Below are 24,580 nucleotides of genomic sequence, written 5' to 3' on the forward strand. Positions count from 1 at the left end.
ATCATTTGGTTGGGGCTACCCACTGATATTCAGCAGCACCTAGAGGCCCTTTTACTAAGCCGGGCAGGCGTCTATGCGCGCTCAACGCGTGTCAATTTGATGTGCGTCCGCTACGCACACAGGAAAATAAACTTTATTTTCCAGCGTACTGCTGAAACCAGGCGGTATTAGTCATTCTACGCACGTAGACGATTACCTCACAGTTACCGCATGAGACCTTACCGCTAAGTCAATTGATGGTAAGGTCTCAGACCCAAAATGGATGAGTGCCAAATTTTCCCGTACGTCCATTTTAGTCAAAAATTTTAAAAATGACTTTTTTTTTTTTTACAGGCGCGCTGAAAAATGGATCTGCACGCGCCCAAAACATACGCCTACACTAGTGAAGCCCAATTTTTCGGTGCACCTTAGTAAAAGGACCCCTTAACTGGCTAAGTGCTGTTGAACATTGCGGTTAGTGCCGAACAAACACAAAGCCGGCTTTGTAGGAGGTGTTTCGTGGGTGAAGTCAGCCCCTGGCGCTTAAGTGCTGATAGGAGCAAAAAAAAGGAGTGGGAATGACCAAATCGATGAAGCAGGTTGTTGAATCAAATCCTGTTTTGTTTTTTGGCTCCTATGCCTTTTGTGAGATTGTTTTGTCTTTTTTTTTTTGGGGGGGGGGGGGGGGGGGTTGGGCTTAAGTGCTGATATTCAGCTCTTAAAGCTGTCAGATTTACCGCATAATTGGGACTGCATACAAGTCTGTCCTATTTTGATGCACTAGCCCATGGCCGCTTAAGTGATGAGTATCGACTTAAGCGGCTATGTGTTAGCCGGCTTAATAATAACCGGATTTTCCAAGCTGAAGACTACACAGGACGTGGCTTTGAATGACCGGGAATAATGCCATCAGTGGTGAGCAAAACACTCACTGCCGACGGCTGAATATTGATCCCCCTGATCCTTAAATTTCAATTCTGAATTAAGTCAAACGCCCAAGCCTCAGGCTAAGGACATTACCGGAATTTGAAAGGTGTCAAACTTAATAATAATATTTGCTTGCCTGTTCCCCCAATCCATAATGCCTCCATCTCCGTCAATGTTCAACTTTAATGTATGATTGCAAACCATTTCTCAACCGGCTCTACAACTACTATCATTTTATTCATTGGTAATGAATCACTACTAAAAAATCAGAAACAAGTCCAGGCACCATCTGTGAAAATATAAAATCACTAGTAAAAAAGGCCCGTTTCTGACACAAATGAAACGGGCGCTAGCAAGGTTTTCCTCGCAGTGTGTATGTTTGAGAGAGTGTGTGTAAGAGTGACTGTGAGAGAGAGAGAGAGAGTGAATGTGTGAGTGTGACAGAGAGTGTGTCTGTGAGAGAATGAGTGTGTGTGTGTTTGAATGAGAGTGTGTGCGAGTGCGTATGTGAGACAGTGAGTGTGAGAGTGTTTCACACACATGCACTGTGTGTGAGAGAGTGTGTGAGACCGAGAGTGTGTGAGAGTGACTGTGTGACACATAGAGTGAATGTGATACAGTGTGAGACATAGAGTGTGTGAGAGACATCGTGTGAGAGTGAGAGAAAAAGACACTAACTGTGAGAGTGTGTGTGTGTGACAGAGAGTGTGTCTGTGAGAGAATGAGTGTGTGTGTGTTTGAATGAGTGTGTGCGAGTGCGTATGTGAGACTGTGTGAGAGTGTTTCACACACATGCACTGTGTGTGAGTGTGAGACCGAGAGTGTGTGAGTGACTGTGTGAACATAGTGAATGTGATACAGTGTGAGACATAGTGTGTGAGAGAAAAAGACACTAACTGTGAGAGAGAGTGTGTGTGTGTGACAGATACCTCCCCCCCCTACCTCTGTAGTCTCAGGCCCCCCTCCCCCCTCCCTGGTATGAGGTCCCCCTCCCCCTCCCCACCCTCTCAGGTCTCAGGCCCCCCTCCCCCCCCCTCAGGTCTCAGGATCCCCTCCTCTCCCCTCTGGTTTCAGGATCCCCTCCCCCACCCAGCAACCTTCTGTTACTTTATAGGGGAGTCTGTCTTTATGGCGGCACAGGTGCCTGCAGGACCTTGTTTTTCTCTTGCTAGTATATGTGGAGAGGGTGGTTGCGATGTTTGAGGGTTGTTGTGGCAGCGTGGGAGTCGTGGAAGTTGTTTTTGCGGCATGGTTCTTGATAGTTTCGTTGTTATTTATTCTCTGTTGCTTTTCGCTCTCGTGTCTCGTCACTCATTAACCAGGAGGGCGGCTAATTCGCAAGGCAGGCAGGCTTGAGCCACACGGTAAGTCGGGAGGGCGGCTGTTAACCGCATGGTTTTTTTTTTTCCGTGGGTTCTGATGTTGACTTCATAATGGCTACAGTGACGTCAGCCTGTGCTACGGAGTCTAGCAAACCAACTCCGAAGAAGTCACAAACACAGGCAGCCAGACCCATAGAATGTTGGAGGTGAGAATTATTATATAGGAGAATCCCCTCTTGTAGGCAGCCCACCTAACACTGCAAAAATATTAAAAAGAATGAGAATGGCAGGTGGACACCACCGTTTTTTTTTGACTACAAGCACTTTATTCATGAATAATTGATTAAATGTATCAAAGGCAGCAGATATATGTTTTTTTAAAAACCCTCAAAACAAAAAAGCTATGATCGTCACTGCCTGACTTCCTCAACTCTCAATACAGGTTGTCCAAAACTGAAATCAACCATAAGTCTCTGTAGCATGTTGTTGCTGAAGGCCTGACTGGAATAAATCTAACTCCTTTCCATCTGCCAAAAAAATCTGCTAATTTGGTTGAGACAAAGTTTTCAAATCACTTTGCCCAAAAATGGCAAATTAGATGTTGGCCTACAAAAGAAAACAATCCTTGGAACGGAGTTGCATTCAAGATATAGAGACCTTTCCACTAAAGTGTGTTAAAATCTGGACTTAACTTGTTGTAACGCAGGAGTTTACCACACGCTCAGCCCAGATTTAACATGGCACTATTAAAAAAAAATTTTTTTTATTGCAGGCCGTGTGTTAATGTAACCATTAGTGCGTGGTAGATGCAGGACAGTAACCCAGGACCACTTACCACCTTCAAGTATTACTTGCTAGCTGGCTAATACCTTCCCATGTCAAGACCCTCGGAGAAAATTTCAGAAAAATGTAACAAGACTTTATTTAATGCATGGCAATGGGAAAAACACAGCGCAACCCCTTAATGTGTTTGTGGGGTACCTTGTTACCACGCGCTGACCACGCATTAAGTGCTTAATGCCCTTTAGTATAAGGGTCACAGAGTTTACATTTCAAACCTTCCTGAGCTACAAACTTCGATGATGACATGGATCCAACAAGGACATTGTGATACTCATAGTAGCCGACTCTGTGGGTGCTGTGGGTGCTTGAGCACCCCCAATATTGAGAAACTTCCTTGTATGTGTCCAGGGAGGGGTTATTTCCGCTGGGCTTAGCACCCCCAATAATTTTGAAAAGTTGGCTCCTTTGGTGATACTGACCCTCTGAATAATTTCCAAAAAACTTTCTCAACTGATATTGGCTCAAAATTTCATCCACATAGCCTGGCAGATTTTCTGCATTCTAGAAACTCCAGTTTGAGGCCTATCAGTAATCCTAACCTATAGCCTGTTCACAGTCTAGCCAAATGGTATTGGCCTTTATTTTAAAGAATTTAGAAGGCACTCAATCTCAGTCCTAAGTAAATGCATTACACATGAAAACAACTTAGGCCTATTTGCTGACTGATTTATTAACTGAGCCAAGTAATTTCAATTAGCTTCCTTAATCTTATTACCATATCACTTGGCAAGCGTCTTCAATTTCTCTTGTTTGCTAATTACTTATGCCTACGCCACTGGTTCTCCAAACACCAGTAGGTACATTTTCAGTCCCATGGCTGCTGTACAACTTTAAACGGTTAAGATTTCTGGGAAGATCGTCAGTAGTGCCGCATAAAGTCCACGTATAACTAAACAGGGAGCTCATCTGTTTAAAGTTACATCTACTATTTATGTATTTACTAGGAAAAAAGGCCCGTTTCTGACACAAATGAAACGGGCACTAGCAAGGTTTTTCTTGGAGTGTGTGTGTTTTACAGAGTGTGTGTGAGAGTGAGTGTGTGATACAGAGAGAGTGAATGTGTGAGTGTGTGTGACAGAGAGTGAATGTGTGAGTGTGTGTGACAGAGAGAGTGAGACTCTGTGCGAGAGTGTGTGTGTGTATGTGTGAGAATGAGAGTGTGTGCCAGGGGCCCCCTTCCTCCCTCCCAGTTTCATGATCCGCCCGCCCCCCCTCCAAGTCACATGGTCCACCCTCCCACCCAATTCCAGGGTCGTTCCCCCCTCTCCCCCTCCCTCCCAGTTTCAGGGTCACCCCCCTTCCTCCATCCCAGTTTCTTGTTCCGCCTGGCCCCCCTCCAAGTTCCAGGGCCTGGCCCCCTCCAAGTTCCAGGGGCCGCCCTCCCTCCCACCCACCCAGTTCCAGGGTCATTGCCCCCCCTTTGTCCCTCCCTCCCAGTTCCAAGGTAGTTGCCCCTTCTCTTTCCCTCCCCTCCAGCCACCCACCTGCAACGTTGTGAAGCTGACTCCTGGCTTCATTGAAGTGAAGGGTTCGTAAGTTTCGTCAGGTTCGTCGCTCTGTAACCATGTCTCAGCCCCGCCCTCGTGCTTCTGATAGGTCCGCTGCCCTCGACGTCAATTCGTTATGACGTCGAGGACGACGGACCTATCAGAGGCGCGAGGGCGGGGCCAAAAAAGATGGTTACAGAGCGACGGACCTAACGATCCTTACGAACCCTTCACTTCAGTGAAGCCACGGAGTCAGCTTCAGAACGTTGAAGGTGCCTTTTATTATAGTAGAGATGTATTTATTGGTAACCTTTATCTTGTCTTCCTCTCATCAGTAGTCCCTTATCCCTTTGTATCCTGTCTGTCTGTCCTACCCTTATCCCTTATTTGTCCTGTCTGTCTGTCCTGACTTAGATTGTAAGCTCTCTTGAGCAGGAACTGTCTCTTCTTCATGTTCAATTGTGAAGCGCTGCGTACGACTGGTAGCGCTACAGAAATGATTTGTAGTAGTAGTAGTAGTAGTAGTTATGTGACGCCAAGTTTTCTCAATATTGCCTGACCCCATGCTGCTGTTTCTAGCTTGAAACTTAAAATATTGCCCCTCAATGTTTTGGGACCATAACATGAAGATTTAAAAATGTAAAGCCGGCCACATATGCACATTCTTGTTTTTATCTTACAGAATTTGCTAAATCTTTTCAATGGATTATGATAGATGCTCTTTGAAAAAGCCCACTTAGCCAACCCATGGTCCACACTGGAGCTCACCTTTCTGGATGATTCCTGAGCTCCTGATTTGCAAAGATAAGTTATTAAAGACATTATTTTGATACTGATTACATGAATGCTTTTTTTTTTTTTTAGCATATAATGACTAAACAGCTCTGCTTCGAGTCTTGCATGGATTCACATTGCTCCTAATAAACAGCAGATAAATATATCAGTTTCAGTCCTCTAAAGTGATTCTTAGTTAGCCTGCCCTCTGGTAAATTATAAATAATAAAAGTGCAGGAGTGGCCTAGTGGTTAGGGTGGTGGGCTTTGGAACTGGGGAACTGAGGAACTGAGTTCGATTCCCGGCACAGGCAGCTCCTTGTGACTCTGGGCAAGTCACTTAACCCTCCATTGCCCCATGTAAGCCACATTGAGCCTGCCATGAGTGGGAAAGCGCAGGGTACAAATGTAACAAAAATAAAATAGATACTATTGGAGATTCTACACGGAATGTTGCTACTATTGGAGATTCTACATGGAATGTTACTACTATTAGAGATTCTGCATGGAATGTTGCTACTATTGGAGATTCTACGTGGAATGTTGCTATTCCACTAGCAACATTCTATGTAGAAGGCTGCGCAGGCTTCTGTTTCTGTGAGTCTGACGTCCTGCACGTACGTGCAGGACGTCAGACTCACAGAAGCAGAAGCCTGCATGGCCACATTGGTGATCTGCAAGGATCGACTTCTACATGGAATGTTGGAATAGCAACATTCCATGTAGAATCTCAAATAGTAGCAACAGTGGAGGAGTGGCCTAGTGGTTAGGGTGGTGGACTTTGGAACTGAGTTTGATTCCCACTTCAGGCACAGGCAGCTCCTTGTGACTCTGGGCAAGTCACTTAACCCTCCATTGCCCCATGTAAGCCGCATTGAGCCTGCCATGAGTGGGAAAGCGCGGGGTACAAATGTAACAAAAAAAAAATTTGTGTTTACTAGACTAACATTTCTGTCTAATGAATTTAGTCATTATTTTTACTTTCTGTTCTTTTCCTTGCATCAATAAATGATATGTCAAATCTATAGATAATCAAGTTCTCCCCCGAGATCAACATGGCTTATAGAACTCTGTATTTTTAAGCTGGACAAATTAATTTCTCCCCGCTAAATTCTAAACAGCAGCTTCGGTATCCTCATTCAAAAAAAAAAAAAAAAAGGGGACATCTGCACAAACCAGTTTCAAAATGTGCTTCCATTAGCTAAAAATACAGGATTAAAATGATACTTCCCTTTTCTTGGAAATGAGCTTGAACTCATGACAGAGAAATGCAAACTATCCAGTAAGCATTATTGTCAAACCTCAGCTAAACAGTCAAACAACCATCTGCAGATTTCACCTGCACCAAAACAGCTAGACAGTTTGAGAACAAGATGCCATTTTGCTCTGGGATTTATTTTTTGACTAGTAAATAAGGCCCGTTTCTGACACAAATGAAACGGGCGTTAGCAAGGTTTTCCAGGGAGTGTGTATGTTTGAGAGAGTGTGTGTGAGAGTGACTGTGTGAGAGAGAGAGTGAATGTGCGAGTGTGTGTGTGTGACACAGAGAGAGTCAGGGTGCGAGTGTGTCTGTGAGACACAGAGAGTGTGTGCGTGAGACAGAGAGTGTGTGCGAGTGCGTATGTGAGAAACAGTGACTCTGAGTGTATTTCACACAGATACACTGTGTGTAAGAGAGAGTGTGTGTGAGACAGTGTGAGAGAGTATGTGTGCAATACACAGACTCTCTGTGAGTCCGAGAGAGTGTATGAGAGCGAGCGTGTGAGACCGAGAGTGTGTGTGAGACCGACTGTGTGATACATAGAGAGTGAATGTGGTACAGTGCGAGACACAGTGTGAGAGACTGTGTGAGAGAGCGTATGTGACAGAAAAAGTGTGTGTGCAACAGAGATACCTGCTCCCTCCCTCTGTGGTCTTAGGACCCCCTCCGCCCCTCTCAGGTCTGAGGACCCCCTCCCCCTCCTGTGGTCTCAGGACTCCCTGCCTCTTCCCCCTTCTGCGTGGTTAAAAGCACCCTGCGAGTGTGTGTGACTGAGAGTGAGGCTGTGTGCGAGTGTGTGTGTGTGAGAGAGAGACTGTGTGTGATTGTCCTCTCTCCCCTGCCCCCCTCCAGCCACCCAGCGATTCTCCTCTCTCCCCTGCCCCCCCCGCCAGCCAGACAGTGATTCTCATCACCCCTGCCCCCCCTCCAGCCACCCAGCTATTCCTCTGGCCCGCCACCCAGCGATTCTGCTCTGCCCCCTGCCCCCCCTGCAGCCACCCAGCGATTCTGCTCTCTCCTCTGGCCCCCCCTTGCAGCCACCCAGCGATTCTGCTCTGCCCCCTGCCCCCCCCTGCAGCCACCCAGCTTTAAGCACCTCCAACGTTCCGAAGCAGCTGACTCCGTGGCTTCCTTGAAGGTTTCGTTAGTTCATAACGGTGTTTAACCCACCCTCGACATCATGACGTTTTGACACGAGGGCGGGGCCCGCCCTCGACGTCATCACGTTTAGACACGAGGGCGGGGCAGAGAGACATGGGCAGAGAGCGATCTACACCGTTACGAACCCACGAACCCTTGAGTGAAGCCACGGAGTCAGCTTCAGAACGTTGGAGGTGCCTTTTATTATAGTAGATTGTTCAGGAGGGCTTTCTTTCCTGTTTTTAACCATTATTCCACAGTGAGCAAGGATTTTTGTACTTCTACTAAGGGAGCATGTCATTCAAAAATGTATATTTTGTTAAAGCCTTTTCGTTGGTAGATTAAGGCGAGTTACATTCAAGAATTTTCCTGGGCCCGGAGGATTTACAATTGGTGTCCTATTTACTAAGCATTTTCCCCCACAGATATCAAATGGGAAAAACCCTTTGCAGGCCATGTTCAGTCTGTGACTGTCAGTCATAGGCTGACTTACTACTATTACATAGTAACATAGTAGATGACGGCAGAAAAAGACCTGCACGGTCCATCCAGATAAACTTATATGTATTACTTATCATTTCTATAGCGCTACTACTACTACTACTTAGCATTTCTATAGCGCTGCCAGGGTTACGCAGCGCTGTACAAGTTTAGACAAGGGGAAGGACAGTCCCTGCTCAAGAGAGCTTACAATCTAGACGTACGCAGCGCTGTACACTTGAACATGAAGAGATAGTCGCTGCTCGACAGAGCTTACAATCTAATTAGGACAAACAAGAGATAAGGGAATAACTAAGGTGGGAATGATAAAATACGGGTACTTAACAAGTGAGTAAGGGTTTAGGAGTTAAAAGCAGCATCAAAAAGGTGGGCTTTTAGCCTAGATTTGAAGACGGCCAGGGATGGAGCCGTCTTCAAATCTAGGCTAAAAGCAGTGGCCTGGATGGCCCCGGGCCGGAGTGCCGATGCGCCCCCCCCCCCCCGCTAGATGACACTCCCCCCCCCGGGTGCACGCCGCTGGGGGGGTGGGGGTGCCACGGCACACGCCTGCTCCTCCGAGCTCGCTAAACTTCGTTCGTTCACTGCAGCTTCCTCTGCCCTGCTGCAGCGAATGAACGAAGTTTAGCGAACTCGGAGGAGCAGGCGCGTGCCACAGCAACCCCCCCCCCCCGCGGCGTGCACCCGGGGCGGACCGCCCCCACCTTGGTACGCCACTGGCTAAAAGCTCACCTTTTTGATGCTGCTTTTAACTCCTAAACTCTTACTCACTTGTTCAGTACCCTTACTCACTTAAACCCAGATATCAGTGCTGGCCCACAGCTGGCTTCCAGCTCTAAATATCATGGACTTGAGAGGCTGCCAGAAGTTATCCGGGTACCACTGATATTCAGAACCCACACCTGCGTAGCTAATTGGGCAAATTAGGATTGCCGTTTATGCTGTCCTACCTGTTTGGATAGCTGTCCGGGCAGGCACTGGCACCGAATATCAGCTTGGCAGTAACCAGAGAGTCCCGAGGTGGTTAGACATTGCGGCAATTCTGCATTTCTCTCATTGTTTCGACCATGTTACTCCTCTTCTCCGACTGGAACGTTGGCTTCCAATCGTAGCCCATATAAAAGTTCAAGATTTTTTTTGCCTAACCGGGTCAATTTTAGTAGCCTAGTGGTTAGTGCAGCGGACTTTGATCCTGGGGAACTGGATTCAATTCCCACTGCAGCTCCTTGTGACTCTGGGCAAGTCACTTAATCCTCCATTGCCCTTGGTACAAAATAAGTACCTGAATATATGTAAACCGCTTTGAATGTTGTTGCAAAAACCTCAGAAAGGCGGTATATCAAGTCCCATTTCCCTTTCTCTATTTGAGATTCTACATGGAATGTTGCTACTATTGAGATTCTGTTGCTACTATTTGAGATTCTAGGTGGAATGTTGCTAGTGGAGGAGTAGCCTAGTGGTTAGTGCAGTGGACTTTGATCCTAGGGAACTGAGTTCGATTCCTACTGCAGCTCCTTGTGACTCTGGGCAAGTCACTTCACCCCCCTCCATTGCCACAGGTACAAATAAGGACCTGTATATACTATGTAAACTGCTTTGAATGCAGTTGCGAAAGCCACACAAAGGCGGTATATCAAGTCCCATTCCCTTTCCCCCTTCCCCTTTTATAAACTAGGTGCCTTCCTGCCTCAGCCTTTGTTATAAAATTACCTCCATGTCTCTATTACTGTATGTCATACAATATATGAGTACACTGGATAAAGAAAGGGCAGAGTTGCCCACACCTGACCTGCATATAATGCCCGGCAATTTTATAAAAAGCCTTTTCCTTGTGTTAAACAGCCTTTACAAGCAGAAAAAGCTTAAAAAAATTACTCTCTGGCAATGGAGAGAGAGAAGTGACTTGCTCAAAGTCACAAGGAGTATCATCCGTATATGAACCGCTGATTCCCCTGTTTGTACACTTCTATCACCAGGCAAAACCATTCGATTAAAACAAAATTAAAGTAAAACATTGTGCTCTGCTCTGCATGAGAGTAAGTTCGTTTCCTGATCTTGGCTTCTACTCCCTGGATGGGTGCGCAAGCAGACTGATGTGGGTTGGAAATGACGTGACCAACAGGCCAGACTTCTGTGCAGGGATGACCCTAGAAGGAATCAACTAGTGCAAGGCTCCCTTAGCATTTTTATATTTGACCCTTATGACCTTCTCTCCTCTCTCCCCACTCCCCCTGAAAAAGATACACTCATACCTACCTTCCTTTTCTATTCCACTATCCCCTATCCCTTGTCTTGCTATCCCACATTCCATCTTCATTCCTCAAGACCCCATTCTCCCTCTCCACCAGTCTCATCCCTCAGTCACCACTCTCCCTTTCTCCCAACCACTGTCCTCACCACTCCCCCCCCCAACCTCATCCCTCTGTCCTCCTATTTTTCTCCCCAATAACTGAAAGTTGCTCTATTTGTCTCCTGAGGGCTTCTCGTCCCTCCTCACTTTCTTCCTGCAGCTCGTTCAGTAGGACTCCAAAGTTGCTCTAGCTGCTCCAGGCTCTTCTGCTTCCCATATGGGTCAGATCAGCTATTTAACTGGTGTAGGGGAAAAGCCAGCAGCAGCAGGAGTGGGTCAGAAGTGCTGATCACCAGCCAGTCTCTCCTACTGACCAGACTGTGGAGGGAGGCAGTACCACCTCTCACGTTCCTGGCTCCAATGGGCCACAGCCCAAGAACACAGAGAACGGTGACAAGAAGTGGTTCTGAGGCCTTGAGGGGAGCTCGGAAGCTTTGTATTTGCACCCGGCCCTCATTGAGAGGAGGGGGCACTGCCCAATGATATCACGCCAAAGCAAACTCTTTCTCTTGCCTCTAAAATAAAAAAAAAAAAAAAAAGAAAGAAACCCCAGTACCTGCATAATATCTTGAATGCTCTCTGTGAAGGAAATTTCAGCTTCTACCATGTAAAACTCTGCTAGGTGTCTGCGACTCTGAGAGTTCTCAGCTCGAAACGTAGGACCAAATGTAAACACCCGTGAGAAAGCACTGCAACCGAAAGAGAAAAAAAACAAAAAACAGGAAAAAATGGCTTTCAGAAAAAAAAAACCAAACAAACAAAAAAAAAAACCCTGCTAGCAATGCATTTAAAAATCTCCCTTTCTTCCATTACACATTGTGCAGTGTTCTTATTTCAGTAGTCTCCAACATGCAGACCCAGAAGTCCTCTGTTGCAGCCCTTAAACAGCCGGGAGAAATGGTCTACACCCCCCCTCACTCTCAGCTCCATCTACCTGCCCATCTCAGCCCTCCAAACTTGCTTTTAACACTACCGCCCCCTAAAGGCATGCTATTTCTCTCACCCGCTCGAAGCCTCTCTCTGTAGCGTCCTACCCAGAAACAGGAAGTTCTGTCAGAGGAGGAGGGACGCTACAGAGAGAAGCTTGGGGCAGATGACAGCTGCAGCATGACTTCAGTGCGACAGTGCTAAAGACAAGTTTGGATGACCGAGACGAGCAGGTAAGATGGAGCTGAGAATGAGAGGACGTGAACCGCGGATTTGGTGTGAAGGAGTACCGGGACGTTTCTTTCGAAAATGCCCCTCCATGTAATTTAATGCACAGGTTTTTTGGTATAGTGAAATATTTTCTAGAGTTTTAACTACATTGCAAATAAAGTAGTATTGTCATATATACCCATTATAAAGTGAGCCTCTATAGTGAATTTTGGCTGAAAAATGGGTGCCAGAAAAGATCGGTGCCAAGCATGATTCTATAAAGGGTGTGCGCCCTTTATTGAATCTCGCTTAGCGCCGATTCCCGTGCCCTAGCTTTGGGCTCCAGACTTACGCCTACTGAAACTGGTGTAAACGCTGGCACCCAAGTTGGGTACGCTGACCCAATATTCTGTAACACGCGCAACATTTTGGGAAGTCCCTGACACACCCATGCCCCTTCCCATGGCCACCCACCCTTTTGGATTGCTCGCTATGGGATTTGGGTGCCAGATGCGCGAATAAATCCTAATTGGTGACAATTAACATCAGTAGTTGGTTGTTGGAATCAATCATTGCTTGATAGTCAATTAAGCAGCATGCAAATCTCGGGATCACACCCAAATCTGAGCGTCATATATAGAATCCATGGGTCTGCCACTTATTTGCACCCTTACAGAATAATGTTTAACTATTTTGCTGCCACTTGCATGTGTAAGTGTGCACTTTATCCACGAACATACAGGTATTCTATACATTCACGTGGGCAAATGGCACTAATATGTGGACAAACAAAAAAAGCAACACTAGGCCTTCAAGACTGGGACAACAGGAGTTCTTTATTGACAAGTGACCCGACACGGGCCATGTTTCGGCGTTATACAACGCCTGCCCCAGGGGTCCAAATTTCGCTTCTGCAGTATATAAGTTGTGTAAGTTGCTTATGAACTCAACACTTGAAAGGGTATCTGCAGAGAATGATAGCCGCAATGCGAAGATTAGGCTCCTGTAACAGCCTTCTCATTTGCAAAAATCAATGTGTTGGGTCACCTGTCAATAAAGAACCCCTTTTGTCCCAGTCTTGAAGGCTCAGTGTTGCTTTTTTTGTTTGTATACTTTCTATGTATGCTCTATTACCCTCTCTACTTGTTCTGTACTAATATGTGGACACCCATTTATACAATGTCCTCCGATATGGTCAAAATTACATCTAGTAATACAAAACACAGCGAAGGTGACGAATGATGCAAGGTCCAACACTAAGGTGTGAAAATACACTTTTACCGAGAGGCAGAATCAAGACGCTACATGAAACCGTGTTTCGGCCACAGGGCCTTCCTCAGGAGTCTCTGTGAAACCGCCACTGTCCTACTAAATGACAGCTTAGCGCAAACAGTGTCAACGTAAAATTAAGCGTTGCAAAGCAACGGTAGTTTAACGACTCAGTATAAATAGCTGAAGCCCATCGATCTAGACCAGAGGTTCTCAACCCAGTCCTCGGGACGCACCTAGCCAGTCAGGTTTACAGGATACTCACAATGAGTATGCATGAGATAGTGCATGCCAATTTATCTCGTGCATATCCACTGTGGGCATCCTGAAAACCTGACTGGCTAGGTGCGTCCTGAGGACTACTGAAGCTCTGCAGCAGGTGTAAACATTCAAACAAAATACCCTCGTTAATCATGACTCCATCTGTGCTTTACCCCAAATCCACCCCTGAGCATACCTACACCCAGGCTGCACAAAACTACGCACTTTTCATGTCCATTAAAATGCCCTCACTTTCAAAAATTCCTCTGAAAAATTACCCCCTTAAAAAAAAAAATCTTATGACTTATTTATAGAATTTCAAATCATAGAAAACAAGAGGAAAAACTCTTGCCAGGCAAGTGTATAAATAAACTGAAAAAAAAAAAATACTAATATCTCACAACTTAAAGAAATAAACTACCTTTCAACACCCCCAAAGTCATAGGGGGAGGGGGACAGGAACAGAAACAGATTTAGGAGCCAAATATTAAAAGGAAATTATAACTGTCAAAATAAGCTAGACAACACACATTAACTTCTAGGCAGCCTCAAACTTATTCCTGGAATACCAAAGTGTAAATTATACTGGAGTGGAAGTTCCAGTAGGAACTTTATCACTTAGGAAATTAGGTATCTGGGAGGCCTCAAAATAAAACTGAGCTAACATCTTTAAACTTAAGGAGATGTAGTGCCCCCTAGGTCTCAGCGATGTCCTATTCCTTGGCAGTAACCAGACTGGCCACCGGTCAGGGATGGACTGGTTTCTCCCAGGAACAGGACACACTTCCACCCCCGCACCACAGCTGCTAAAATGAGGCAATGTTGTAACTAGAGTGAGAGTGTCACCACCTTACAAGCAACAGACCACAAACTTCTTAAGAAAACTTAGTTTGCTTTATTGTACAATTTCTTTTGAAATCTTTAGAAACACTTCAAGTAATAGTGGACAAGGGTTCAAAGTGCTGGCAAAGTTTTAAAAAGACATGTTAAAACTCTTAAGAAAAGTTAGTTAAAAATCACAGCTGTGGTTATCTAAATGTGACATTAATGAATAGAGATCACTTTGCTATTTCTGGCTCCCCTTTAAACCAACCAGAAATAAGTGAAGGAAAAAACAACACTCACAACTCAAGGAGGAAAAAAGAAAAACAGATCTCCTCATACTGTGGCAATAAATATCAAAAAACACCGCTCTTTCTGCGGCTCTTTTTGCACACAGTGAAACAAGTAATCAAGGATCAAAAACCTCCTAAAAGATTATAGTAACATATTCAAAAGAACCTTCAAGAAAAATTTTTCAAAGACATTGCAATCCTTTTAAACAAGCACTACTCATTAACAGAAATCACATCAAGTGCTGACCATCAGGGCTGCCGAGAGGGGGGGGGGGGCAGGGGGGACACGGCGCCAGGGTCTCTCTCCTTCTCTCAGGCCGCCAGCGCTGCAGTCCCCCGTCTCACTTGCCTGCCCTCGGCTCTGTCGACAACCCCCCCCCCCTCAGTCTGCCACCGGGCCCCCTGCATTCAAATCAGAAGCGCCTCACCTCCGTGTGAAAGCTGCAGATCGCCTCCCTTCGGGCCTTCCCTCACTGTGTCCCACCCTCATCTAATGTATCTTCATGTTTCCGCGAGGGCGGGGCACAGTGAGGGAGGGCCCGAAGGGAGGCGATCTGCCACTTTTACACGGAGGTGAGGCGCTGCCGATTTGAATGCAGGGGGCCCGGTGGCGGACGGAGGGGGGATGGAGACTGCGGCGCCGGTGGCCTGAGAGCAGGAGAAGGAGGCGACAGTGGTAGCGATGGGGGAGGCGGCGGGAAGGGGGGGGGCAGCCTTGCCCCAGGCCCGGCTCAGTCTCTCGGTAACCCTGCTCACCATAAGGCACATAACATAAAAAGGCTGAAACTTATCCGAGTAGTGCTGCGTTTGTGTATTCCGTGACTCCACCCCAGCAGAAAAGCTAAAGCATTGTGGTCCCGATGAACCCGTTTCGCATTAGCATAATATCAGATAAGTCATCAGGAAACCACACTTGCAGTCGTGCTTATTTCAAGCCAGCTGGAGGGTAGTTGCTCCACTGTCAGCCTCAAGCAAACAGATCAATATGTTCCCTATAAACCATCCTGTAACAGTTAGCATGAGGTAAGTTATTAATTAAAGGTGTAACCCCCCCGAAGCTTAAAATGTACTGGCTGCTGAAATTCTTCTGCTTCCCTTTCAAGCGCCATGGAGTGGACTCTCCGCTAAGCTAACCGCCTTTACCACATTCTCTGGCAACGAATTCAAGTTTAATTACACGTTGAGTGAAGAAACATTTTCTCAGATTCGTTTTAAATTTACTACATTGTAGCTTCATCGCATGCCCCCTAGTCCTAGTATTTTTGGAAAGCGTAAACAGACACTTCACATCTACCCTTTCAACTCCACTCATTATTTTATAGACCTCTATCATATCTGCCCTCAGCCACCTTTTCTCCAAGCTGAAGAGCCCTAGCCGCTTTAGCCTTTCCTCATAGGGAAGTCGTCCCATCCCTTTTATCATTTTCGTCACCCTTCTCTGCACCTTTTCTAATTCCACTATATCTTTTTGAGATATGGTGACCAGAATTGAACACAATATTCGAGGTGCGGTCGCACCATGGAGCGATACAAAGGCATTATAACATTCTCATTTTTGTTTTCCATTCCTTTCCTAATAATACCTAACATTCTATTTGCTTTCTTAGCCGCCGCAGCACACTGAGCAGAAGGTTTCAACGTATCATCGACGACGACACCTAGATCCCTTTCTTGGTCCGTGACTCCTAACGCGGAACCTTGCATGACCTAGCTACTGTCAAAGTTACCATTTTTACCTCTGTATAAGGGGACTCTTGGACAGCTGGTGCAACAGTGGATGCGAATGAGCAACTGTTGTGGCCAACTTTCAGTGACAACGATGTCGAGCAGTTTTGGGCAACTGTATCAAATCACACGGATGCTTCAGGAGATCATGATTTCCTTCAGCTGCGGCATTTTGCACTACGTATGTTGGCTTTACCTTTTAGCAATGCAGCCATAAAAAGAACTTTTTCTCAGATGATCCTTATCAAGGCAAAGATGAGAAACAGGATGCGACAAGGCACTCTGGAAGCCTTGCTGCAAATTCGCAGCTACATGAGGCACAGAAGCATACGTTGCAATGAGTTTATACCGACAGCTGTGATGCCCAGTAAATTCAATGCAGATATTTAAGCATGTGCGAGCGATGGCAACTCTATAACCGAGGAGTATTTTGCAGCTTGCCGAGAGACGCCAGGATTCTATCATGCTCTGAAAAGTGAGTTTTGTGTATAATTGTTTGTTACTGTTCGCACACTGACTCAGAATTCCTGTTCCAGTGCTTCCTGCTCTACCCCCCAAGGGCTCTTTTCAGAGCCACCCGAGCCTCAGCATTCCTGCTCTACCCCAGGCCCTTGTTCACCAGTCAGACCTGCTCCCAAAGGCTCTCTTCAGAGCCACACCAGGTCCTGGGTGTGGAAAAAAAATAATTCAGTAATATCAAGGTTTTGTAAAGTGCTCCTGTTCCTGGCCTGCCACTTCAGGATGTCTACAGGATTGGTGGTAGGTAGTTCTTTTCTGAGGCTTATCCAAATGTCACTGAATTTACTTAAAAAGTAAAATGAGCAAAATAGTGTCAAGGGCAGGCCATTCTGAAAGGTGTAGGTAGTAACTGTCACATCCTTCGCTCCCTCAGGCTGCTCCTCTGCGGGAAGCAAGGGCCGGGAGGAGAGTTCTGCAGTCAGAGAGGACTTACCCGACGGTTCTTCGGATGGCCGGCTATCTCGAGTACAGTCGGGGCCGAGCCGGTATTCCTTGCGGCGATGGCCGGCCATTTTAGAACCGCGGCCAAAAGCCAGGACCCGTCCCGGCGATAGCCGCCCTGTCCGCGGCCGGGTCCGTAGGCCGGCGATCGCGGCTTCCAGGCTCTCAGTCGCCGGCTATGGAGTCCGCGCTTGCACTAGCAGGGAAGATGGCGCTGAGACGCGATGGCCGGCGTCTTCTCCATTTTTGGGCACGGGAACCCGAAGCTCCGCCTGAGAGGCTGAGCGGAACCAATCAGAGGGATCTATTCAGTAGCCGGGTTCCGATTGGCCGGCCATGTCGGCTGGGGCTGGGCGGCTGAATGCTGACAGTATTTAAGGAGCGGGGCTGAAACAGAACATTGCTTCAGGTTCTGTTTCCCGAGGCCAGTCTTCTTGTGCTCCTGTTCCTTGTGCGTTCTTGTTTTCCTGGTTTGACCTTTGGACTGTTACTGGACTACCCTGATTGCCGCCTACCTAGACCTGCTGCCTGTTCCTGGACTTCTCGGACTTTCCGCCTGCTCCCTCTGCTCCCAGTTCCAGTGCTGGGTCAGCCCGTCAACCCCGCGGTTCCGGAAGTCCCGTTGGTCGCCTGCAGCTGGGGGCTCAACCCTCGGTGAACGGCGGTCGCCGCGGGTGAAGACTTGGGGTCGCACGGCTGTCCTCTGAGGTCCTTCGGGGCCTTACGGGACCTAAGGGCTCATTTTCTTTCCAAGACAAGACAGTAACATGCTCTTGCAGTAAACTCAATATAGGAGTTTTCAGGTTTGGTGTGAGAACATCTTGGCTGTTTTTTGTGTAGGTTTAGCCAGGTCATAAACCTGTACAGCAGTATCTTGAAGATGGAAGAAACACTCCCCCACCCCTCCTACATAGTTGTTTTTGGTATCAAAATTGTTGGGCTATTTTTGGGCACAATTTGGGCCGAAACTTTTTTTCGCTATCTGGCAACTCTGACACTCACAGGTTTAAAGTAACAAAACAGGTTCTTATTCACTAAACGTCATGCATAGGTGAAACAAACCTCAACAAAAATAGTGAATATCACAGAACCTGAAAAAATTAAAAAGGAGGAAAAGACCCGATAAACTGTAGCAGCTACTTCTTACTTACCATTACTACTACTACTATTTAACATTTCTAAAGCGCTACCAGGGTTGCGCAGCGCTGTACAATTAACAAAGAAGGACAGTCCCTGCTCAAAGGAGCTTACAATCTAAACGACAAAAAATGCAGTCAATCAAGATTGAGCCAGTCTAGATTTCCTGGATAGGGGTACAATGGTTAGGTGCCGAAAGCTTTGAGCAAGGATTTGAAGATGGGTAGGGAGGGGGCTTGGCGTATGGACTCAGGGAGTTTATTCCAAGCATAGGGTGAGGCGAGGCAGAAAGGGCGGAGCCTGGAGTTGGCGGTGGTGGAGAAGGGTACTGAGAGGAGGGATTTGTCCTGTGAGCGGAGGTTACGGGTAGGAGCGTAAGGGGAGATGAGGGTAGTGAGGGGCTGCAGATTGAGTGCATTTGTAGGTTAGTAGGAGAAGCTTGAACTGTATGCGGTACCTGATCGGAAGCCAGTGAAGTGACTTAAGGAGAGGGGTGATATGAGCATATTGGTCTAGGTGGAAGATAAGACGCGCAGCAGAGTTCTGAACGGATTGAAGGGGGGATAGATGGTTAAGTGGGAGGCCAGTGAGGAGTAGGATGCAGTAGTCAAGGCGAGAGGTAATGAGAGAGTGGATGAGAGTTCGGGTGGTGTGCTTAGAGAGGAAAGGGCGAATTTTGCTGATGTTATAGAGAAAGAAGCGACAGGTCTTGGATGTCTGCTGGATATGGGCAGAGAAGGAGAGGGAGGAGTCGAAGATGACTCCGAGGTTGCGGGCAGGTGAGACGGGGAGGATGAGGGTGTTATCAACTGAAATAGAGAGTGGAGGGAGAGGAGAAGTGGGTTTGGGTGGAAAGACAATGAGCTCGGTCTTGGCCATGTTTAGTTTCAGGTGGCGGTTGGACATCCAGGCAGCAATGTTGGATAAGCAGGCCGATACTTTGACCTGGGTTTCCGCAGTGATGTCTGGTGTGGAGAGATAAAGCTGGGTGTCGTCATGAAACGTTTTAACAGTGGCTCACTGCTGCTCAGTTGAAAAAGTAATCATAGGTCAGAAAAACCTCCTTATAGTGAACTAATGTTTGAAGTCAGATAGCACTGAATGATGTACACATACAGTGAGGTCTCAAGAAGAAACCTGTAGCGAAACAGATCCTTGTTGGGACCTGCACTGTTCTGTTCCTGTACTCAAAATTGTGGCAAGATATAGCAAGTGAAGAATCTGTTTGATGATGAACTACCGTAAGATAAGTGCAAGTTTGTGATATTGGGAACATTTTTTCAAATTATATGTGATGCTTTTGTTATATAGAGAAAAACAGAAAAGATAATTTTTCATGGACATTAATTCACTATAAGGAGGTTTTTATTTATTTGCTGCACTTGTATCCCACATTTTCCCACCTATTTGCAGGCTCAATGTGGCTCACAAAATGTTATAGCAACATGTACACATTAAAAGATAAGAATTTCAAAATATAGGTACAGATGGGTACGTAGAATATCAAACCAATCATAGTAATGGAATAATAATTTTACAATTATTACAAATAAGAGTGCATAAGTAAATCATATTGGATTGGAAGTGGATTGAAAGATCAACATTACATAACATAATGATATCAGGACAAGATATAATATTCAGTCGTGAGGAAGTAATCAGGGTGGACAGATAGGAGGGTTCCTTACTAGTAGTGATTGGAATAATTAGGAAGTCAGATCGTTATGGGGAATCTTTATTGTACGCCTTTATGAATAAGTAGGTCTTTAATAACTTTCGGAAGGTTGTCAGGTCTGTTGTTTTTATGGCCTTTGATTACTTTTTCAACTGTGAGCAGCAGTGAACACTGTTAAAAGGGTTCATGATAAGTAAGAAGTAGCTGCTACAGTTTTATGAGGTCTTTTCCTCCTTTTTAATTATTTCAAGTTCTGTGATAGTCACTATTTGTGTTGAACTCAGACACTCACACAGGCACACATGCGGAGCTCTGCCATACATACAAAGTAAACCCTGCAGCCACAGCTGCCACCAGCAGAACTCATCATAGCAGCTTGGCACCAGAACTGCTTTCCAGCTCTTTCAGCCAGCACTCTCTCATCTCTCAGCAGTACCACTGACAATTAGCCTCCCAATTTGCACCAGGGCTACAATAAAGCCATGGGGACTTTAAACAAATTCAGCTGCAAATGGAGTGCGACTAAGATACAGCCTGCACTCTCACCCTGTGCGCCCATGCATGCGCTCACACAGTGAGCTGCACAGCAGGCTCAACTCCTGACCCACCCCTTGTTGCTGGGTTCCCACTGGGCCAATCAGTGGCTGCTTTCCTTGGCGCTTTTACGCCACGGCACATCCGGGGTCTTTCCCTGCCCCCTCCTCACTTCAGGGTGCTTTCGCGCCCTTTACATTCAGGCAGTCCGAACGCTCTCTTCTCCCCCTCTTCTAACTCTAATCTCACATGCTCGAATGTTGCACTCGCCTGCAGCTCCAAGGCCTTTTGCAGCAATGGCACCAGACCTACTGCTGCTGCCTCATTTCTGCCCCTCACGCACTGCAAAAACTGCCTCTCTGTGATGGGGAATGGGTCCTGCAAGCCCCGAAGCGCTTCCTCTTGACAGCTCGGGAGCACTTCCAGGTTGTGGGCACCCGCGAAGCCGCCCCCAGGCCGGCTCTGACATTGTCTGGACCCCCAGGGCTCAGGTGAGTACTTTCCTTTTTCCCATCGCCTTACACATACATTTCCAAGGGTATAACTAGCAGGTATTTCAAGAGGAACAAATCTAAGGTAAGAATCTGTCAGAGGAGGGAAGCTCAAAAGCAGCCGAAAACCAGGAGGTATTTAAAGAGAGTCATCCTTATTATTCCTTATTACTGAATTGGTTATATTAGAAAAGATTAGGACTGTGTTTTGATTAAATTTTAATCGTGCGATCAAGCATGATTACAAATTTTAATTGACATGCAACCCTAAAAATATTAAGAAAAATTAATGAAAAGATAAAAAATGCAAAATACAAATTGAAAAATTACTAATTAAAGAATCTAAAACAGCAGACAGAATAGTCAAAGGCTTAAGCTGCTACTTTTCAAAGCAAGTTGAAAATCTCTTCCCTTTTATGTGACTTCATATCTTCTGGACACTATTAACTATTCAACGCTTGAAACAATTGTTCCCGTGGGAAACATTTCGCAACCTGGTACAATCAATGGTACTAAGCCACTTAGACTACTGCAATGGAATTTATGCAGGATGCAAGGAACAGACCTTAAAGAAGATTCAGACCGCTCAGAACACGGCAGCTAGGCTTATATTTGGAAAAACACGATATGAAAGCGCAAAACCCCTCCGTGAAAAGCTACACTGGCTCCCAATCAAAGAACGCATTGCCTTCAAAATCTGCACCCTGGTTCACAAAATTATCTTACGGTGAAGCCCCTGGATACATGACAGACTTGATCGACTTACCAACTAGAAACACATCAGAATCACCACGAACGTATCTAAATCTGCACTACCCAAGCTGCAAAGGCCTCAAATACAAATCAACTTACGCATCCAGCTTTTCCTACATAAGCACACAACTGTGGAACGCCTTACCAAAAGCCTTGAAAACGACACACGACCACCTAAACTTCCAGAATTCGCTAAAAACTAACCTATTCAAAAAGGCATACCCTGCCGATCCAACCTAAATGCCTGATCTCTGCGACACAACAAAACTAAAGTACGTAATGGACATAACTCAACTCTTCCGTTGTACAATTCCCTAATTGTGGCTGTGCCACAAGAACTTTATCCTACCACAACATCACTTTGTATTTGTTCTCACCGTGGCCGGCAAACGCCTCTCCGGTACTATGTAAGCCACACTGAGACTACAAATATGTGGGAGAACGTGGGATACAAATGAAACAAATAAATAAATAAAATAAATAAATATAAACAGCCTTACACTCTAGCGTACCTAGGGCGGGGTGGTGGGGGCGGTCTGCCCTGGGTGCCGGCAGTGAAGGGGTGTGAGGCAAGCGTGTGCAGTCAGCTCTGCCGGTCCCCTGTCCCGGAACAGGAAGTTGACATCTGAGGGGGCAGCGGACCGGCTGAGCTGACAATGCGCACTTACTTCGCACACCTCCATACTTGGAGAAGGGGGTGCACTGCCAGCGCTCCAGCCGGGGGGGGGGGGGGGGGGGGAGATGTGCTCTACCCCAGGTGCCATATAAGGTAGGTATGTTGTTACAGGTGTTCTCAGCCTACTTCAGAAAAGCAAGCCTAGAACAGATACACAAGATACATCTTCTTCTTTCTTTGCATTTAAAATAGTCTAAATAAATACTTTGCATTTAAAAAAAAATTAAACAGAAACCAGGCTAATAAAGGACAGGTGTAACAAGAACTGGAACCGTGAAAACGAAACTGCAGTGTCTGACCCGGTCAGGTAAGAGCACATTCCTGAAACATGATGTTCTGTGAGTAAGAGAAGGAAGAAAAATGGCCATTGAGATGAGGAGAGAGAGAGAAAAAAAAAGTGGAAAACACAGTCTTGAATAGAAGTCAATTTATAAAAAAAGAAAAAAAATCTTCAAGGAGGATTTGATGGTAAAGGTATGTTTATTAAGAAAATGAACTATGACTTTGTGACAATACAAGAAGGAATTGTGCCCCAGTATCTACCCACCAGATAGGAAAAAGGAAGTACAGAATTTAAATGTGTGTGTGTGGGGGGGGGGGGGGGGGGGGGGGGGGGGGGGACTGAGATGGAACACTTAGAGCAGGCTGGTAACAAGTATACAAGGAACCTTCTAGAAACAGCCAGGAGGGGCAGTGGAAACAGGAAAAAAAAATCCATAAAACCTTCATAACTCAAGAGAGCAGTGCATATCCAACAGCCTTAAGAAATCCCAGTAACTTCTTCAATGGTCACAACTATTCTCTTTCCAGAATGTCTAGATTACTGGACATTCCCACTATATATGTTACTAAAAATTTTTTTATCAATTTAGCCACGACAACACACATCAAGAATATTCAGGCAAATCTTACTTTATTTAGACTATCTGGTATCCAATATAATTGCTAAAAAATATTATTATATTTTTGGCAATTAATACTAGGGTTGGGCTGTGTTCCTGTTGCAAATGGTCCACACATCAGGTTCCAGCTGGCTATGTTCACTGTTCTCCAGGAGACCTAATCCCATACCTCACTGCCCTATGTATTCATGTGCCATGTTTCAATCTACTTACTGGACTCATAGACTTGTATGGATGACTGAAGTAAGCTTGCCCACTGATCCTTAACTCAGTTTGTCTCGATTTTGTGTCTTGCCAAGTCTAAGTGAAACAGAGGCTGTTTTGGTTTCAACCGAAACTGAATCCATGGCCAAAATTTGTTGCTCGGTTTCAGCTGGCACTGAAGCTGAAACTGTAATCCCCCTCTCCCCCGCAGAGGAGAGGTCCCTCTGGCAAAGACTTGGCCACCTGAGAATCCATAGCGGGCTTACCTTAAGAAGCCCTTGTGGTCTAGTGCCCTCTTTGGGGACAGGAACAAAGGTAAAATTATGTATAATCATACCTGATAATTTTCTTTCCATTAATCATAGCTGATCAATCCATAGACTGGTGGGTTGTGTCCATCTACCAGCAGGTGGAGATAGAGAGCAAACTTTTGCCTCCCTATATGTGGTCATGTGCTGCCGGAAACTCCTCAGTATGTCGATATCAAAGCTCCATCCGCAGGACTCAGCACTTAGAGAATTACACCCACGAAGGGACACTCTGCCCAGCTCACCACCGCCGAAACGGGGGAGGGGAATTAACCCAGCTCATCCCCACACAAGTGGGGGAGGGGAATCCGTCCAGCTCATCCCCGCGGAGCGGGGGAGGGACACCACACCCGCCGATGCGGGGGGATCTGGCTTATCCTGCAACCGCGGGAGGAGCTGACTGACCCTAACACCGCCGAAGCGGGAGGGGTACAAAGCTGCCCTACAGCCGCACGAAGCGGGAGGGAGTGCCGGCAGAATTTATGTCTCAATCCAGCCCCGTAAACGGAGGGGAGAGGAATGCAGCAGCTCACTGTAACACAAACTCGTCTCAACTCTTGAAGAATCCAAGTGAAAGAAGAACTTGAACACGAAGTCCTCCTGAAGTAACTGAAGGCTAAACTTGAACCTAAAATTCAACCAGAATATAAACAGTACAGATATCTGGGAGGGGCTATGGATTGATCAGCTATGATTAATGGAAAGAAAATTATCAGGTATGATTATACATAATTTTACCTTCCATATCATCAAGCTGATCAATCCATAGACTGGTGGGATGTACCGAAGCAGTACTCACCCAGGGCGGGACATAGAAATCCCTGACCTCAACACTGAAGCTCCAAACCGGGCC

At 46.2% G+C, this 24,580-nt stretch overlaps 1 protein-coding gene across 3 annotated transcripts in view; it reads right to left on the reverse strand.

Moving 5' to 3' along the window:
• Positions 1-24,580, reverse strand: part of NARS2 (asparaginyl-tRNA synthetase 2, mitochondrial) — a 128,843-nt gene that overhangs the window by 37,302 nt on the left and 66,961 nt on the right. For all 3 annotated transcript variants that reach the window (XM_030200089.1, XM_030200088.1, XM_030200087.1), the window contains exon 7: positions 11,137-11,269. In XM_030200089.1, the coding sequence (XP_030055949.1) occupies positions 11,137-11,269 (133 nt within the window). The remainder of the gene's footprint in view (positions 1-11,136; positions 11,270-24,580) is intronic.

Source organism: Microcaecilia unicolor, chromosome 4 (genome assembly GCF_901765095.1).
Source record: "Microcaecilia unicolor chromosome 4, aMicUni1.1, whole genome shotgun sequence".
Lineage (NCBI taxonomy): Eukaryota > Metazoa > Chordata > Amphibia > Gymnophiona > Siphonopidae > Microcaecilia > Microcaecilia unicolor.